This window comes from Gopherus evgoodei, chromosome 1, assembly GCF_007399415.2.
Source record: "Gopherus evgoodei ecotype Sinaloan lineage chromosome 1, rGopEvg1_v1.p, whole genome shotgun sequence".
NCBI lineage: Eukaryota > Metazoa > Chordata > Testudines > Testudinidae > Gopherus > Gopherus evgoodei.
In genome coordinates this window covers 99,675,028-99,693,833 of record NC_044322.1, presented here as the reverse complement: position 1 = coordinate 99,693,833, position 18,806 = coordinate 99,675,028, and the positions used below count along the sequence as shown (strand labels likewise).

Genomic DNA, 18,806 nt, shown 5'->3' with positions numbered 1-18,806 from the left:
CCAACAGTATATGGGGCATGAAGCTTGAGTAAGAATAATAGAAAATACAAAATATTTTTTTTACTTGTTGAACACAGAGCAAAATAATTCTCCAGAAAGTTGCATGTGTTTGTGTTGCCAAGATTTTATTTCTGACGTGAGCTGCTCTTTTTCTCTTTTTGCTTAAAAACACAGGCATGCAAACTTTTCATCAGCTGGCAAGGCCATTACTGTACTCTTCAGAATAGTTACTGGGGAAGACTGGAACAAGATTATGCATGACTGCATGGTAAATACAGCACAATCACAGATAAAACAGACAAGAAACTGGTTGCGCAATTTCCTCTGACTCAGTATCCAGTGCTCTGTCTTGGTACAAAGAAGCACAGTGTTGTTGATGGTGCCATCGTCCTTTAGATAAATCTGACCTTAAAATGAAGTACCCTGGGCCATTTCATAAGAACATTAATCTTGATGTCCTGGCCCAAATTCAGTTAACATCATTTTATTTTGCCTAACATAAAATCCCCTCCCACCCTGCCCCCATAGTTTCAGTTACATTGGATAAGGTATTCTTCATTTCCTGTCTTGAATTCACAGGAGTGGTTCCTGTTTGTTAAACGTGTCATAACATTTCATTGCCACTGGTTGCTGTTTTGCTGTAGTAATATCTACTCATACTCATATATGGGGGTAATTGCAGAAACATGTGTTAAATGGATTTACCCATGCACCTTTGAAACCTGCCTCTCCTTCACTCTGCCCACTAATCCATCACTTTCAGGGACAGGTCTAAGCTGCTTTCAGCATCTACCATTTAAAATAACAGTGAAATATTTCCTCCTTTCCCCCAAATGTGGTATTTCTCCACAAAACCTACACTGGTCTGAGGTGCATTATTATTTTTATTATTTTCCAAAAATATAGTTATGTTAACTGCAGACCAATAAGCAATCCCTTGCCTAATTTTTTGGTTTAATTATTTATTGTTTTCTTTTGAAGGTTCAGCCTCCTTTTTGTACTCCAGATAACAGCACATACTGGAGGACAGATTGTGGAAATTATGCTGGTGCTCTGATGTATTTCTGTTCCTTTTATGTCATCATTGCATACATAATGCTAAATTTGCTTGTAGGTGAGCAACAATTATTGACTATGAAAAATAGTTATCTTAAAATGTGAGTGGAGTGCCATTAGATCCGGGTGCCTCATCCTTAACAGACCTTACATTGTAGGCCATATCAACTGTAACATTTTTTTAAACTCTCTCGGTAAAAAGAAATTGTTAAATGCCCTCAAGTTAATGTTATAATTGTCTGATGGTTTCAGATACTTGGCTGGTATGCTGTATGTTTCTCACCTTTATTTTAAATTGCTGGCTGTTAACGCTAAATAAGAAAATGTCTTTTGATAAGGAGGTCTGTAAATGGAAGTTATGTGAAAATGAAAGAGTAGATGAGAGCTGTACAAAGGAAATCATTTTTGCAGAGCTCATCTACTCTCCAGTTTATATTTTATAGGCTTGATAATCCAACGCTCGCTGAAGTAAATGAGAATCTTCCAGTTGAATTTGGTGGGCATTAGATTAGGCCCTTTCTTAAGATTTAAGGAATAAATTTTCAAACTTGAGCACAACAAAAACACACAATATGAGGGTGCATTAGCACCAGGTTTGCCCATAGGTTGCCACTGCTACAGCCACATGTGAAAATTTAGTTCCTGCTGAAATACATTATCTCTAATTAATGTATAACTGTTGGAAAGTACTGACAGGCTAGTCTTATACTATGTTTAATTGATGTGTTTTTTAGCAATCATTGTGGAGAATTTCTCATTGTTTTACTCCACCGAAGAAGACCAACTTTTAAGCTATAACGATCTTAGACATTTTCAAATTATATGGAACATGGTTGATGATAAAAGAGAGGTAAGATACTTGACAATAAGCACTGCACTCAGTATTATTATTAGTATTATTAGTATTATTTGTTTTACCATAATACATAGGAGTCACAGTCCTGGCCCAGGACCCCCGTTGTGTTAGATATTGTACAAACCCACAACAAAAAGACAGTCCCTGCCCCCAAATAACTTATGATCTAAGTAAATCCTCTGCATTGTTTCCTCAAAAAATGTATTACTAGGAAAACATAAAGTGGGCTGTGCTAACCCACTGAGCCTCAAACCCACTTAGAGTCAGGGTGAGTTTGGGGTAGGGGGATTTTGTGTTTTATTTATGTTTAACATCAGCCCAGGTTCACAAAAGAATGATGACCATTAGATGTTGCATTTCACATAGGCCCTGATCCTTGAAACACATACGTGCATGCTTAACTTTGCTCCCAGGGACTACACACAGTAGTAAAGTTAAGCATGTGTATAGGTGTTTACAGGCTTGGGGTCATAGGCCTTTCCCTCCAGGCAGCACAGAAGTTGTCCCCTCAACTTAGGGTTCAGAGATTCACATAGTTACATTTCCTATCTTCAGAATGGCCCAGCTGAAAAGGAGAGAGGGCCTGGGTAGGGGAGCAACTTAGAGGTTTAGGTACCAGCAGGAACTGAACTATGAATGGTTTGCTCATCCCATCACTGAATTACATCGAACAATTTTGAATATGAACTACAGTGTGCTGAGATCAACTGATTGTCTAGTGCTGTCATGGGCAACCTGTGGCCCATCAGGGTAATTTGATTGCGGGCAGCGAGACATTTTGCTGATGTTGACCGTCCAAGTGGGAGTGTTGTGATGTGGGACCTTGCATAACAAAGGACTTCCATCCCTTTCCATAATAAAAAAAGTTATAGAACATAATGTTCAAAGAGAACTATTTGATTCTTCAAATTTTAGAGAAAATATTTTCACTCTTGGTGCCTTATCAATGGCCAGGCTCAAAATTGTTGCCACAAACACCTCAAGAAGTTTGTAAGTTGGTTACATCTTGGAGTAGAAGCTCTTGGAAAAGCAAGAGGACATACGACTTATACACCACTGTACACACACACAATGGGGCAGCTGCATAATAGGCATAGTGGCACACACCTGTGAATGTTTAGAAATCTAGCTGACTTTATTCCTAATATATAACTCCAGGCCTAAGATTTAATTCTCAGGAAATAAAAACGGTCATGGCTGATTTTCAAAGCCACCTGTTTGGATATGCAATTCCCATTACAAATGAATGGAAACTGGACATCCAAGTCCCCCAGAGAACTTTGAAAATCTTAGGCAAAATATATAGGCCATGTCCTCAGCTTGTATGAATCGGAATAGTTCCATTGACTTCAAAGGAACTATTGCTAAGTTACACCAGCTGAAGATAAGCCCCTTTATGTCTGCATTGTTCAGTTACACTACCCTTGGTACAATCCTGGCCCCATGTAAGTCAAAGGGGACATCTACACCGCAGCTGGGAACAAGCATCCCCGCCCAGTTAGACAGACTCGCCCTAGCAGGCTGCTCAAACTAGCAGTGTGGGTGCTGCGGTTCATACAGCAGCTCAGGCTCTGAAGCCCACCCAACTCCCAGGTCCTGTGCTTGGGTAGCTAGCCTGAGCTAGCTCTACCAGAGCTGCAACCTCCAACACTGCTGTTTTTAGCATGCTAGCTTGAGCCAAGTCTGTCTACCCGAGCTGGGAGATGTACTCCTAGCTGCAGTGTAGACATACCTCAAGGGTCTTGGGAAAAAGAGCATCTGTATCACTTTAGAGAAACAGCATCAAATAGAGCCTCTGACTTAGTTATAAGGTAGCCATAATTAACCAGCTATGATTCAATCTTACCTAGGGGGTAATCCCTACCTTCCGTGTGAAGTTTCTGCTGAGGTTGCTGCGTGGGAGGTTGGAGGTAGATCTTGACAAGGACAAACTTTTGTTCAAGCACATGTGTTATGAAATGGAGAGGCTGCATAATGGTGGAGATGTCACTTTCCATGACATATTGAGGTATGGTGGGCTTTTTCTTTAAGTTTGTTGTAACACGTTTCTCTGCAGACTAAATGTTATACATAAAACTGAAAAATGAGTTGGGGATACAAGCTTGTGTCTAAAAAGCTACTCTCTGCTTAAATTTAAAGCAAATATTACAGTTTTCCCCTAAATTAATTTTTACCGTAGAAAATCTAAGTCCTAGAGAAATGTCTCCATGAGCTTTCTAAATTCCCATGTGAAACAATTGTTTTAAACTAACATTCCTTTGCTATGTTTGTAAATCCAAACAGTGCAGTATTGCACTAGCACAGGTGAAAATCTGACAGTAAAATTGACTATAAACAAAAGTGAAACTTAGTCTCCTCCAATAATTACATTGTCCCAGATGAGAAAAAATGCAAAAAGGTAAACAGGCAGCATAAACAGGGGAAAGAAACTGAATTTTCAAATGTAGGTGTCTAAGGTTAAGCAGTTCAATCCATATTTAGGCACCTAAATATAGGTGGCCTGATTTTCAGTTGTTCTGAGAACTAGTAGATCCTCCCTTCATCTTTATGTAAGGGAGTCCCCTTACTAACATTCAGTGGGAATGTTTGGTTGCTAGCTCCCAGCACTAAAAAGGGAGGAGTTGATGGGAAATCAGGAGCCTGAGACTGACAGTCTCCAGGAACAATGTGGAGAGGCCAATGCTCCAGATCAGCCTGATTGACAGGGCGGGCAGGCTAATCAAGGAGTCAGGAGACCAGGGGGGTCCCCTCCTCCATGTGAGCTCGAATTGTCTGAGTCAGATGGAGTGGGGCCGAGCTAAGGAGAGAGTAGGGGGCCCAAGCTAAGCTGCTGGGAGCAGAGCTGCAGCCCAAAAAGCCAGAGCACAGCCCAGAGAGATAAGACCTGCCCTAGGAGGGGAGCTGCAGCAACCAGAGCCAGAGGGGCTAGACAAGCAGCCCAGGAAGCAGCTGAGAGCTGAGAGAGAGTCACAGAAGCAGCCTGCAGAGCAGACCTGCCCTGGGAGCAGAACTGTAGCAACTGGAGCCAGAGAGGCCAGAGAAGCAGCCCAGGGAGCTGAAGGCAGAGCAGCAGCAGCAGCCATGCTGAGGCAGTGTGGAGCTGGGGCTGGAGCAGTCCAGAGCTGGGTGCGGTGAGCAGCTAGGGAGTGAGAGAGGGACCCTGGGCAGTGGTCCCAGCGCAGGGAGACACCTCAGCTAAGAGGCTGTGCAGGCCAGACTTGAAGGGGGATCATAACCCTGACAGAGTGGGGATGACACTGAGGAGAAGGGTCCTGCCACCCAGAGCCTGAGAGTGTGTGGCCACTGCCAGAGCAAGTGTCTAACCCGCAGCATCCCTGCAGTACAGCCAGGGCCTGAGAAGGAGGCCTGGGACCTACAAGGAACAGACTGCAAAGTGCCTTGATGTCCAGAGACACTGTTTGTAATGTTCCCTGCCACAGTTAATGTTCCTGTAACTTTTCCCATTTTTTGTTATTCTTTTCTTTAAATTAATTGTTAAGTAAACAACCTGTATTTGCTTTAAATTGTATGGAATAATCAGTGGGTCAGGGAGGTGCCCAGTGCAGAGAGAGTACCCCGGAGTGGGGAAATCCTAGCCCCTGTCCCAGGTGACTACAGCAGGATTGGGGGTCGAGCCCCCCAGGAATCCTGGGCCCAGCCTCGTTGGGGTTATGAGGACTCTGCCAGACAGGAGAGTGGAAGGGGAGTCCTCAAGGGCAGGGAGGCCTCTGGGTAAAGGAAGTGGGAGCGAGGACTCAGATCCTTTCGCCAGCCCACTTCACCAGGGCAGCACAGAAGCCTGGAAAGTTCCCCACAATAGTGGGACCATTCCCCTGCTTACATTTATTTAGCTAGCTATATAAATTTACTATAGGTGCCAAAGTTTGACATTTTCGCATTGAGATTTTAAAAGTGTAACACTGTTAATAATAATGTAGGTAAGTACATTGGCTTTTTAAAAATACTGTTTATTTGTGTGTTTCTTCTAGCATGCTGTCATACAGGTCTGTTGATATCAGGAAAAGCCTTCAGCTGGAAGAGCTTCTTGCCAGGGAACAACTGGAGTACACAATAGAAGAAGAAGTGGCCAAACAAACCATACGCATGTGGCTGAAGAAATGCTTAAAGCGTATCAGAGCAGTAAGTGAAGCGAAAACAGCAAGTCCTTGTGGAGTGCTTGCAGTGAACTGAACCAGTCAACGAAGCTAGAGTTTTCTCTCACTTTGCCTTGTTTACTCTGTAGCCATCGTTACAAGCTATGTGAAAAAATATGTATCAGTGGAAAAATCAGGCTTGATCTACACTTAAAAGTTAGGTTGACATAGACCAGGGGTGTGAAAAAAAACCACACTCCTGACTGACATAGCTATGCCAATCGAATCCCTTGTGTAGATGCAATTATGTCAAGAAAAGAATGCTGCTGTTAAAGTAGCTAATTTCCTCTGGAGAAGTAGTGGTCTGATACTAATGGAAAAACTCCTTCCATAGGTATATGCTGTGTCTACACTACAGGGTTATGCCAGCATAGCTATGCTGGTATAGTCTCCATAGTACAGACAATTACATCCACAGAATTAGTAAACTTTGCATATTTTGCGGGCAAAACCTGTTTTCCTGCCAACAAATCTCCTTTCCTTACACAGCAGGAAAACTGTGTGACCTACTCTGCAACAGATAAGGCCAAATGAATAATCCGAGGAATATATTATTTAGGGAAAGGTCTTTGTGGGCGCAACCTTGCTCTAATTGAAGTTAATAGCAAAATGCCCATTATCTTCAGTGGTGCAGGATTGTGCACTCTTCTAAACCTGTTAGAGGTTAAAGAGAGTGCTAATTTTTGGCATTTGAACTTCTGATATTTTCATTGCCACTGCCACTCCATCTTGGATAGCTATTCAGGCAGAAGATAATGCTGTTAGCCACCACCACCAACTCAAGGGTCTCCATCAAGATCCCAATGAAAATGATACTACAATCCTCAAACAAGACCCAAATGTAATATAAATTCTTTAGCCTAATTTGCATATACCATTACAATGACTGTGTGTGCAAATAAGTTGTTTACATGCACAAAAGGCCAGTTTATATATTTCAACACACAAACGTGTGTCTATGTGCATGTGTAAATTAGGTATATAAAGCCCTGGGTTCCTGTAATTGAGAAAATCAGGCCCAGAATTCTTAGAACATTTGGGCCAGTCGTAATCTTTCCACTGAGTTATTCCCATTTTGGCTGGCAAAAAAAAATGGACCTGGGCCAGAATTATAGTAGGAAATTTCCCCACGAAAATCTGTATTTTTACCGTGAAAAGTTTGTGATTTGAGTACATCAGGAAATTGTAGGCTCGACCTCTTGCTGCTATGTAAGTTTGTATAACCAAAACCTGATAGTTTGAATACAGCTTTCATTTTATCTCAAACAACAAATTTCCAGGGATATTCAGATAAATGTTCCTTTTCAGACTAACTTTTCTATTTTTGTCCCAGCTCTAATATTAGCTATTGTTAATTTAATCTTATCTCTCAGTTTTGATTTTCTTCAACCCAATTGCTCAATTCGATATGATATTGAATTACAATATATAAAAGTAAATATACTTCTCATTTCACTTTAGCAATATGAATCAGACCGTTACCTGTTACATGAACCTTTTATTAACTTAAGTAGAATTGCAAAAGATTTTTTTTAATATAAGCTTTTTATATATTTTCAAAAGCGCTTGTTAATTATTAAGCAAGTGGCAAGTTAAAACTATACAGCACAATGAAACCTTCTCTAAGGACCATTTATTTTAATTTAAAACTAAATTAGATTGTAAGATTTTAGTGACAGAGGCCACATTTCTATTTGTACTATAAAGAACCCAGCAGATTTTTGGCACTGTTACAATAATTTCTAACAAAAAATCCACACTGTAAAATATTCCTAAGGCAGGGATGGCCAACCTGAGCCTGAGAAGGAGCCAGAATTTACCAATGTACATTGCCAAAGAGCCACAGTAATACGTCAGCAGCCCCCCATCAGCTCCCACTCCCCACTCCCAGCGCCGCCCACCCATCGGCAGCGCCGCCGATCAGCACCTCCCCTCCCTCACCGCACCTCCCAATCAGCTGTTGTGTGGCATGCAGGAGGCTCTGGGGGGGGAGGACCGAGGGCAGGGCAGGCTTAGGGGATGAGGTGGGAAGGGGTGGACTGGGGGCAGGGCCCGTGGCAGAGCCAGGGGTTGAGCAGTGAACTCCCCCCGGCACATTGGAAAGTTGGCACCTGTAGCTCCAGCGCTGGAGTCAGTGCCTATACAAGGAGCTGCATATTAACTTCTGAAGAGCTGTGTGTAGCTCTGGAGCCACAGGTTGGCCATCTCTGTCCTAAGGCTTCCATGATCATTTTATTCAACCTTGTTTGGGGCCAGATCCAAAGCCCATTGAAACCAGTGGGAATCTTTCCATTGCCTTCAACAGGCTTCTGATCAACCCCATAAAGATTATTTTTACTAAGTCCCGTTTTTGTTTTTGCTGGCTCTTTGGGTGGTCTCTTGCGGCATAGATATATTTTAAGGCCAGAAGGCACCATTTTGATCTATTAGTCTGAGCTCCTGCATGAGACAGAACATAGATTTCACCCAGTAATTCCTACATCTCAAGCCCATAGATTTCAGAGACAGATTTCTTTATATTTAAATAGTGAAGCTAGGAGGTCCATGTAGATTTACAGAAAAAACTGAACAATTTGGAATCCATACCAGCCACTCAAGATTGTTTGAAGTATTCAGTATTTAGAGGGATTTTAAAAAAAATAAAAAGAGTCAAGGAACAAAAGTCTTTGCAAGGGAAGTTTCTTTTTTTCCTTTTGGTCACATATATATTATATTTTGATAGAAACAGCAGCAGTCATGTAGCATTATCCATAGTCTACGAGAGAGTCAACAGCAGGAGTTGAGCCGATTTCTGAATCCCCCCAGCATTGAAACAACACAGCCAAGTGAAGATACGAATACTAATAATCAAGATAATGCACAGCCAGAGGTACGGGCCTATGCAAATTACTGTTGTTTAAACTAATCAATAATTATACTTGAGCTTGTCACAACAAAATTCTTTTTAATATTTTTAACATCATTTTTGCTGGAAAAAAATTAAACCAACGTATTTTTAAAATGTTGACATTCCATTGTAAAGGCAGCATGGTCTAAGGGGCACTGGACAGGGAATCAGGAGACCTGAGTTCTATATCCAGGGAGGTATGCAACATGGGAGAGAGGGCTCCCCCATGGGATCCTGGGAAAGCTTTCCTGGCCCCACGAGCCCTTCTGTGGAATTTTATCATAAGCTCCAGCCCAATTATTATTTCTGTTAATTTTTAGACTTTTGGAGGGATGAGGGGACTGTAAGGATCCAGAAAACAGACTGCAGAGAAAAAATAAAAGTGTAAAGTCAGCATATTTCTTTAATAGGCTGGGAAATAGTGACCTTTCAAAGCATTTGTTACAATGGTATGGCCATGCCATAAGTAGCCATAATTAAGGTCACTGAATTTTGGTTTTGCTTCATTCAGACAAGTAGCCAGCAGCAGCTCCTTAGTCCAACGCTTTCTGACAGGGGCGGGTATCGGCAGGACTCTACAGATGGTGGGAAGCCTCAACGGAAATTCGGACAATGGCGTTTACCTTCAGGTAAGTGAAGACCATTAAATAAAATATATAAATACCAAAGCACCCCTTGGAATGCAGCTTTATAAGAAGCTGTTTTAAAAGGGTCAGATTGTCTACACACAGGCCCTAGCTGGAGAAAATGCAGAAGGGAGGGAAAGCTGGTTTATGGTCCTTCCTCCTCTTTGCCCTGCCCCACCCGCTTTGGAGTGGTTTGCTCCCTGAGCCTTCTAAGAGGAAACTGTCCCTTCATGCCCCTCAAGTTTTTAAAAATATGGAATTATGAAGATGTGATCAGTCACCACCCTGACCACTTGATTGGCATGCTGGAATTGTGTCTTCCTGTACAGCATCTAGCACATTTTGGGTGCTATTGAAAATGTAATAACAATGGCTTAATTAAACATTTCATTATAACTGTAACACCTTGTGATGCTCTCTTCCACCTCTGTACTAACCATATCCTGGATTGATAAACTACTTGGCCTTCTGTCTAGGTGCTTAATCAGCCCCGCATAGGTTTATTTACTCATAAACAGGAAGCACCCTTAAGTTGTCATCACAATAACTACATCACAATAGAAAATAAGAGCCAGGTAGTGTCTTTTAAGTCAATGCTCATGTTGGGCAGGTGGGGGGATTGAGTAGGAGACACTGAAAGAAGCAAATGCTACTACCATACCTCTTTTCTTTTTAAAAGGGCACAATCCCCATGCCAGGGCAGCTCTGTTGACCAACACAAGGGGCCAGGGCCCTAAGCCTATCCACATGCATGGTACTGGGATCATTTTATGTAAAGGAGGCACATTAGCCCTTCTTCCTCCAGGCCTCTGTTTAAGATGCACTTCAGTCAGTTTAACCCTAGCATATACTGGTTGAACTTAGATCAGTAATTCAATGGCACGAGCTAAACTAATTCAAGGAAGTGTTAAACCAGTGTAAGGGCTCAATCCTGCAAAGTGCTGAGCACACTGGCTCCAGTCCACCAATGCTCTTAAGCACGTGTTTAACTTGAAGATTATGAGTAGTCCACTGAAATCAGTGGGATCATTGACATACTTTAAGTCAAGGCCGGGTTTTGATGGATCAGGGCCAAGTGTTCAGCACCTTGCAAGATCAAACCCACGGTGCATCTACATTAGGGGTTTGCACCAGTTTAACTAGATCCATTTTAAATCAGTTTGTTTAATCTGGTGTCATATCTCTCATATAGAAAAGCTCTACAACAAAATAGTTCAATAAGCATGTGCTCTCTAATAAGTAGTTTCTATTTAACTTCCTAGCCCCCAAACCAATAAGCCATTCAGTGTCTTCAGTCAATCTGCGGTTTGGTGGTCGCACAACTATGAAATCTGTTGTATGCAAGATGAATCCTATGGCAGATGCTGCTTCTTGTGGATCAGAAGTGAAGAAATGGTGGACAAGACAACTAACTGTGGAAAGTGATGAGAGTGGGGAGGATCTTCTTGACATCTGACCAAGAAAAGAGGCTAACTTAAGTCATATTGCAACAACAGCCATTTCAAATAAAAACAATTTTCTTGGGGTTTCAATTGAATGAAATATAATTGATGTATGATTTAATTAAAACTAATGCCATAGGATTTTTCAACTGCTTTATCTTTTTGCCATATAAAACATAATACAGACCTGTATGTTAGATTTCAGCTCTATTGTGAAGATTACTGTATGTTAGGAAGATTCTATATTATGACAGTATTGATGATGCCACAGAGTCTCTATTGTCTTTAGCATAGATGGAACATTGAAAGGTTTCATACATTCTGTAGCTGTAACAAAAATTTGTATTCAGGTATAGACTTCTGCATTTTTTCATCCTGTACCATACCTGAAAATGGCCAGCACATTACTGTACAGCATTTCTTTTCTTTTTATTTTCTCTCAGTTCTAGTCTAGTAATATTTCTCTAGAAAGATTTTATTATTCATGAATGACCTAAAGAGGTCAGCACTGAGTTCATGGTAAGGGACAGTATTTTTACAAAGTACAGATTCTGAATTTCAAGTCTAGTCTTTTTCTTGTAATTTTCTTAAATATGCTAATACAATATAGCTGATTTTAAAATCAGAAACTGATGGATTGGCTTTTAAAAATTGATTTTTTTCTTCTGGTTAATTATGTATAGAGTTTGATTTTCATAAGAAATCAGCCAAAAATTACATGGGTTAAGAATTTGCAAAAGCATCTATACATGGTGTGTTTCATTAATGACCTGGAAAACAAAAGTAAATCCTATACAAAGTGAAAACTTGGATGGATTGCTAAAGAGGAGTACAAAAGAATTGCAAAACCAGAAAGCCTAAGGCACAAAACTAGTTACATCTAGTAAGGGACATAAGCAGTAATAAGAAGAGGTTATTTAAATACCTTAGGAGCATGAGAAAAACATAGGAAAGTGTAGGTCCTCTACACAGTGAGGAAGGAGAGCTGATGATATTAAGAAGCTGAGATGTTTAATGCCTATTATGCTTCAGTCTTCACTAAAAAGAGTAATGGTGACCAGATACTTAATACAATTAATATTCTGACAAGATGGAAGGAACACAAGGCACAATAGGAAAAGTCCAGGTTAAAGAATATTTAGATTAGTTGGGATGAATTTCATTTGGCCCTGCCAACTTGAATATATCTAAAGTACTTAAGAAACTAGCTGAAGCAATCTCGGAACCATTAGCAATTATCTTTGAGAACTCATGGAGGCCCCAGAGGACTGAAGAAGACCAAATATAGTACCTGACTTAGGTAAAAAGGGAAACAAAGAGGACATGGGGCTTTATAGACTGGTCATCCTAACGTTGATATCTGGAAAGATATCGGAACAATTTATTAAACAATCAATTTGTAAGTGCCTCAAGGATAATAGGGTGATAAGGAGTAGCCAGCATGGATTTGTCAAGAACAAATTAGGCCAAACCAAGATAACTTCCTTCTTTGACAGGGTTACTGGCCTAGTGGATAGAGGGGAAGCAGTAGACAAGTTATATAAAATAGCAAGTTGGGGTCGTCTTTGCAACTCTGAGGCTGTTAAAATACAGTTCAGTTTTACCAATCTAGATAGGAGTGAACCAAGTTTTAACCAAGTCATTACTCATGCTCCAGTCTGACAAACCCAGGGCTATATCATGATTCCATAACATGGTTAAAAAGTGGTTTGGTCCCTTTTAGTCTGGGAAATCATGTTTTAACATGTGATGATGGTTTTGCATAGTACCAAGAATGCTTACTACTTGAGAGATAAGCAAAAGAGAATCAGTCGGTTTCTCTGAGAGTTTTCAATATAGGTTGATGCTATACAAATACAGGGATGGGAAAGAGAAGTGACCAAAAGCAGCGTGAATGATCAGTGAAGCATGGCACATATCTTGTAGGTTCCACACTATACAGTTGTTTAAATATATGGGCTGCGGATTGTGTTCCCTTTCCTCAGATACACACTGGCAGTTGCAGGCTTTGTGGCTGGGCCCCAAACACAATTGTTTTTGTAGTATAGCGGAGACCTTTTCCACTACCATTGTTTCCTATGGAAATGATAGGTTGCTTTAACATGACCTGACGTGAGATCTTGTGAGACGCTCACAGTTAATGTATGGCTCTACATGTCGTATTTTCTTTCAAAAACTGGCAATTGTCAGTATTCTACAGTGTTTTCTGGCCAAAACAGTAATGTAGAATGATCAGAAGACAGTATTGTTTTCACTGATGCCTTCACCAGTGATGCAAACTCAGTTTTGACCACAAAATACAGTTTTCATGGCGTCTATCAACATTGCTCTGTGTGCTGTTAAACAGATATTTTTTGAACGTAATAGTCTCAAAGAGTCATAATGTACACGTATGTGCTTGGTGTAGTCATTCTGTTCTGTGGTACATTTAAGTTTAAAACTAATCAAAAACTTACATGCATCGTAGATTTAAAGTAACCAAATATGTGCATTCTCTTGTTTATTAAGTAGACTATGACTAAACATTTAAGAAAATTACAAAGTATCTTTGACAAGGCCGGTATTTTGTGTTCTGTTTTGTGTCAATTTGAAGTTCAGCTTTTGTATATAAGACAATCTGATAAATATTGGATTTATAAAAGATATAATCTTGATTTTCAGTAATGTATTGAACTGCAGAAACTTTCTGAATCATTGTAACTGCGAGTCGTCTTTTTAAAAAAAAAAATCTGGCAAACATTTTGTCCTTGCCTACAGTACTCTGTTAATAAAAGTGAGTTGCATTAAGCCAGATCCATCCCCCAAACTTTCATTATAACTGCATTTGATGTGCTTACCTCATATATTACTTGGCTGCACAGTAGCATGTAATTTTATTTAAAATGCATGCAGAATAGCAGTGGTAGCATTTAAGTCCTAACAATTGTCATATCAGATCAGAGCAGTGGTCCATCCAGTCCAGTATTCTAGATGTTTCTGATAAAGGGCCAAGAAATCCTGTAGTGGATAATTATATCAATATTATTTCATTGCTGGAGGAGCCAAGGCCTCTCCACTTACCTTGAAACAAATATTTTTATGCATATCCAATGAAAACAAGCAGATTAAGAGTTAGCCACAATGGAAAAGCCAGAATCCAGTTGTCTGTACCCTAGTTGGGCTACATGGAATGGATCACTTGATGATTACCTGTTCTGTTCATTCCCTCTGGGGCACCTGCCATTGGCCACTGTCGGCAGAGAGGATACTGGGCTAGATGGACCTTTGGTCTGACCCAGTATGGCTGTTCTTATGTAGTTTTGCTGTTACAGATGTAAGCAATCAGATACAATTACAGAGATGTGGAAATGTATATATGTCAATCGTAATACTCAGGGATGTCAGAAACCAGGTGAAAAACCTCCTTATATTATAACTAAAGAATAGGAGAGAGCCATCACATTCAATAGTGGAGAACCTAGCAGGGGAAAGAGGTTAAGAGGCGAAAAGTTGAAAAATCACCTCAAGTGCAGTGACAACTTGCCTGAACAATACTGTTCAGCCAGGGAAAGAAAAGCCCACCAGGGAGGCAGAGTGCACCAGTTCACTGATGGAAATGTAAGTGTCCTAGAGAAGAGAGAAGTTGAAAAAAACACAGACCTAAAAGTTTAAAAAAAAAAAAAAAAGGAGCACTCCCACAAGGCCAGAAACATCTGTTGCACACAATGTCCTTGGTATATGAAACCAAACCCAGAGTTATCACGTGAAAATGAAAAAAATAAAATATTTTGGATCCCCGTAAGTCCAAGCCCTACTCCTCATGATGTCAGTGGCAAAAATCCCTGTGACTTCAACAGAGCAATACTGAGCTTTCACAGAAATAAAAAGCAAGCTATTATAAAATCTGAGCACCAGCCTTAAATGAGCTCAGTATTATTTTATTGTTCACTATTATTTTAACATGTCAGATTTCAGACAGTTAAATTTGCAACCAAAAATGGATAGCATTTCTGATAAGGAGATACCACTTCTTAATACTGATCTAAAAAGTCAAACAAGATGTTTGTCTATCAGACTTAAAAATTATCATTTCTTTATTCTGTGGGGACCAGGTGGGCTTTCTCATTGGCATATTCTCCAAAAAAAATACTATGTCACCTCTGAACTTCTGAAAGGGCCTGAAATTGATGTTATATTAGCTAATGGCTACCTATGAAGATCAATATTGTAGCTTCTGAGCAGTCAGAGGAGAGTTGTACTCCCAAGTGGGGTGTTTTCTTTGTAGGAGAAAAATTCTGAGGGGACAGAATCAGGATGAGATTTCCTGCTCTGTTTTTTATTTGCAATAATCCACATTGCTCCTGTCATTGCTTCAGAAAAGGATGGCTATTAACCACAAAAGCAGCAGCAACGCTTTGCTTAGTGTAACCCCAGCAACATAGATCTGTGTTCAAAGTGCAATCCAGACTGCACTTTATTAACTCCTCTTAAATCTTCCTCAAATCACAATCACCTGGAACCCAAGCAGGTGGTATGGGTATCTCAACCTCCCTGAGCTCAGAGTCAGCAGGCCAAATCTATCCCTTCTGTAATTCCACTGAAGTCAATTTATTTACAGGAGGGATTAATTTGCCCCAAAATGTAGGTTGTTGATGGACAAGTTGGTTGTCCTGACTTGTTCAATTGCTCTGCAACACAAAGGAAGCTCACTAGAATTCAATTAACCTTCCTCTTAATCTCAAGGGTTGTAGTGTGGGAATCCATTAGCAATTTTTGCTCATTGTTCTCACTGAAGTACCTTCAAGCACCAGAGTTATTAACCCCTCAGTGAGCTAAGTGTATATGCAGCACATTTAATCCCTCTCTGCAGGTTCCCATCTCAGCTATTTATTTCACTAGCATTATAGGGTTCATACTTTTACCTGACTTGCACATGTGCATTGGAGGATTTGGACAACTAATTTGGGCACACACAAAAGTGTCCCTTACAAAAGGGCAGCTTGTTGTGAATGAAAGAAAAGCTTAAGTAGAGGGTTAAAAGGAATAAAATGTTTAGCTGCCTGACGTTTCCTCCTCAGGTTTAAGAACCTTTTCTTCTTTTGTTGCTGCCACAAAACTGGAGTTTTTCAATAGACATTTTGTGTCTCAGCAAAATTTTTGCTGAAGTTGGACACAAAAACGTTTGTACTACATGCATATCAGTAAGAATCTGGGGAAGGCTTTGACAGTGCTTTCTGAATTAGCGATAGGGTAGACTCAAGGAACTCAATCTCTTTAGTTTAACAAAGCAAAGGTTAAGGGGTGAGTTGATTAGAGTCTGTAAGCACCTACATTGGGAACAAATAGTCAATAATGGGCTGTGCAATCTCAGGCCATGTCTACATCTAAAATTTTGCAGCGCTGGTTGTTACAGCTGTATTAGTACAGCTGTATAGGGCCAGCGCTGCAGAGTGGCCACACTTACAGCAACCAGCGCTGCAAGTGGTGTTAGATGTGGCCACACTGCAGCGCTGTTGGGCGGCTTCAAGGGAGGTTCCGGGAACGTGAGAGCAAACCGGGAAAGGAGACCAGCTTCGCCGCGGTTTGCTCTCGCGTTCCCCGAACCACCCTGCAAACCGCAGGGAAGGAGACCTGCTTGCTCGGGGTTCCGGGAACGAGAGAGCAAACCAGGAAAGGAGACCAGCTTCGCCTCGGTTTGCTCTCGCGTTCCCCGAACCACCCTGCAAACCGCAGGGAAGGAGACCTGCTTGCTCGGGGTTCCGGGAACGAGAGAGCAAACCGGGAAAGGAGACCAGCTTCGCCGCGGTTTGCTCTCGCGTTCCCCGAACCACCCTGCAAACCACAGGGAAGGAGACCTGCTTGCTCGGGGTTCCGGGAACGAGAGAGCAAACCGGGAAAGGAGACCAGCTTCGCCGCGGTTTGCTCTCGCGTTCCCGGAACCACCCAGCAAACCGCAGGGAAGGAGACCTGCTTGCTCGGGGTTCGGGGAACGAGAGAGCAAACCGGGAAAGGAGACCAGCTTCGCCGCGGTTTGCTCTCGCGTTCCCGGAGCCACCCAGCAAACCGCAGGGAAGGAGACCTGCTTGCTCTGGGTTCCGGGAACAAGAGAGCAAACCGGGAAAGGAGACCAGCTTGATTACCAGAGGCTTCCTCCTTCCACGGAGGTCAAGAAAAGCGCTGGTAAGTGTCTACATTGGATTACCAGCGCTGGATCACCAGCGCTGGATCCTCTACACCCGAGACAAAACGGGAGTACGGCCAGCGTTGCAAACGGAGTTGCAGCGCTGGTGATGCCCTGCAGATGTGTACACCTTCAAAGTTGCAGCGCTGTAACTCCCTCACCAGCGCTGCAACTTTCTGATGTAGACAAGCCCTAACAGAGAACAGTGTTTGTACCTAACATGCTCCAGTGGATGGAAGTCAGGGCCGGCTCCATGCTGGTGCTTGGGGCGGCAATCTGTAAGGGGTGGCAGTCCCTGTTGTTTTGCCCCCAAGCAGCATGCCGAATTGCTGCCGCGGGCAGCAGGGGCAGTCAGTGTACCCTTAGGCTGGCACACACTTTTCTGCGGTGGCAGCAATTCGGCAGCAGCAGCTTCTATGTTTAGCTGTCCGCGGCGACTTCCACTAAACATAGAAGCTGCCGCCGAATTGCTACCGCCGTGGAAACACACCTGCCACCCTAAGGGCACATGTCTGCCCCCACTGCCCGCGGCGGCAATTCGGTACGCTACTTGGGGCGGCAAAAACTGTAGAGCCGGCCCTGATGGAAGTTGATGTTAGCCAAATTCAGACTGGAAATGAGGCATATGTTTTCAAAAGTGAAGGTGATTAACCATTGGAACAATTTACCAAAGGTCATGGTGGAGTCTCCATCACTGACAATTTTTAAATCAAGACGGGATGGTTCTCTAAAAGATATTCTTTACTAATTGTTTTGGGGAAGTTCTATGGTCTGTGATATACAGGTTGTCAGACTAGATGATCACGCTGGGCCTTTCTAACCTTGGAAACTATGAATTTCAAACTGGAGTAGTCACATGATGGAAGACTTGGATGTGGTGTTGCTGGTTCTCTGAGTGACTAAGACTATGCCATGGGTTTAGGAGGACCAGATAAGTTTTTGTTGTTTTTTTTACGTGCTGTCGCTGATGGAGAGGCTGGCTTTAGTAGTTCTAGCCATTACATCAGCCTGTTTTTTTAAAGCCTCAAAACGCCAACTTGCCTGTCAGACAGCAGCCTGATACATTTAACATTCTCAATATTCACCCATTTAGTGGGCTATGTGTCTCTATAATGGTTTAATTTTTTTTTCACATATTGGATCTGACTGCAGTTTTACAAGGGAAATCAGTCTTATTTTCCATCTGGGTATTCCTCTAGGAGCCCTACCCTCTCCTTAGATCAGTAATGTTACTTTCTGGGCTTCTACTTCTTACTGATTGAGAACTCTACTAGTAGTACAGTTTAAAGACTTCCAAGCCTCATGTTGTTATTATGGATTTCATGTTACTGTTTTTGGCATAAGAAAAATGTCACTTTTCTGGGAGGAGAGGGGGAAAATATTATATGGCTTATTTCATTGCTTATCAACACATTAAAATTATACAACAATGCTAACATTTTGCTGTGCTTGCTTCAGTTGCTTTGATCTAAATTTCGGTTGCAGACGTTTGTGGCAATCTTCTTCTTCTAAACACTGGAGATGTTTTAAAAACTAAACAGATCATAAAAAAAAAGCGGTTTGGGGGTTTTTGTTTTTTTTTCCTTCTCAGCTCTCTGCCAACTCTTAGCCCTGGTCTACCTACC

At 41.6% G+C, this 18,806-nt stretch overlaps 1 protein-coding gene across 1 annotated transcript in view; it reads left to right on the top strand.

Moving 5' to 3' along the window:
- Positions 1–14,686, top strand: part of NALCN (sodium leak channel, non-selective) — a 335,712-nt gene extending 321,026 nt beyond the window's left edge. Inside the window, 8 exon segments of the mRNA XM_030568085.1 lie at positions 175–268; positions 982–1,114; positions 1,791–1,906; positions 3,763–3,920; positions 5,902–6,052; positions 8,789–8,935; positions 9,465–9,582; positions 10,842–14,686. Coding sequence (XP_030423945.1) covers positions 175–268; positions 982–1,114; positions 1,791–1,906; positions 3,763–3,920; positions 5,902–6,052; positions 8,789–8,935; positions 9,465–9,582; positions 10,842–11,035 — 1,111 coding nt within the window. The 3' untranslated portion in view covers positions 11,036–14,686.
- The last annotated feature ends 4,120 nt before the right edge of the window (positions 14,687–18,806 follow it).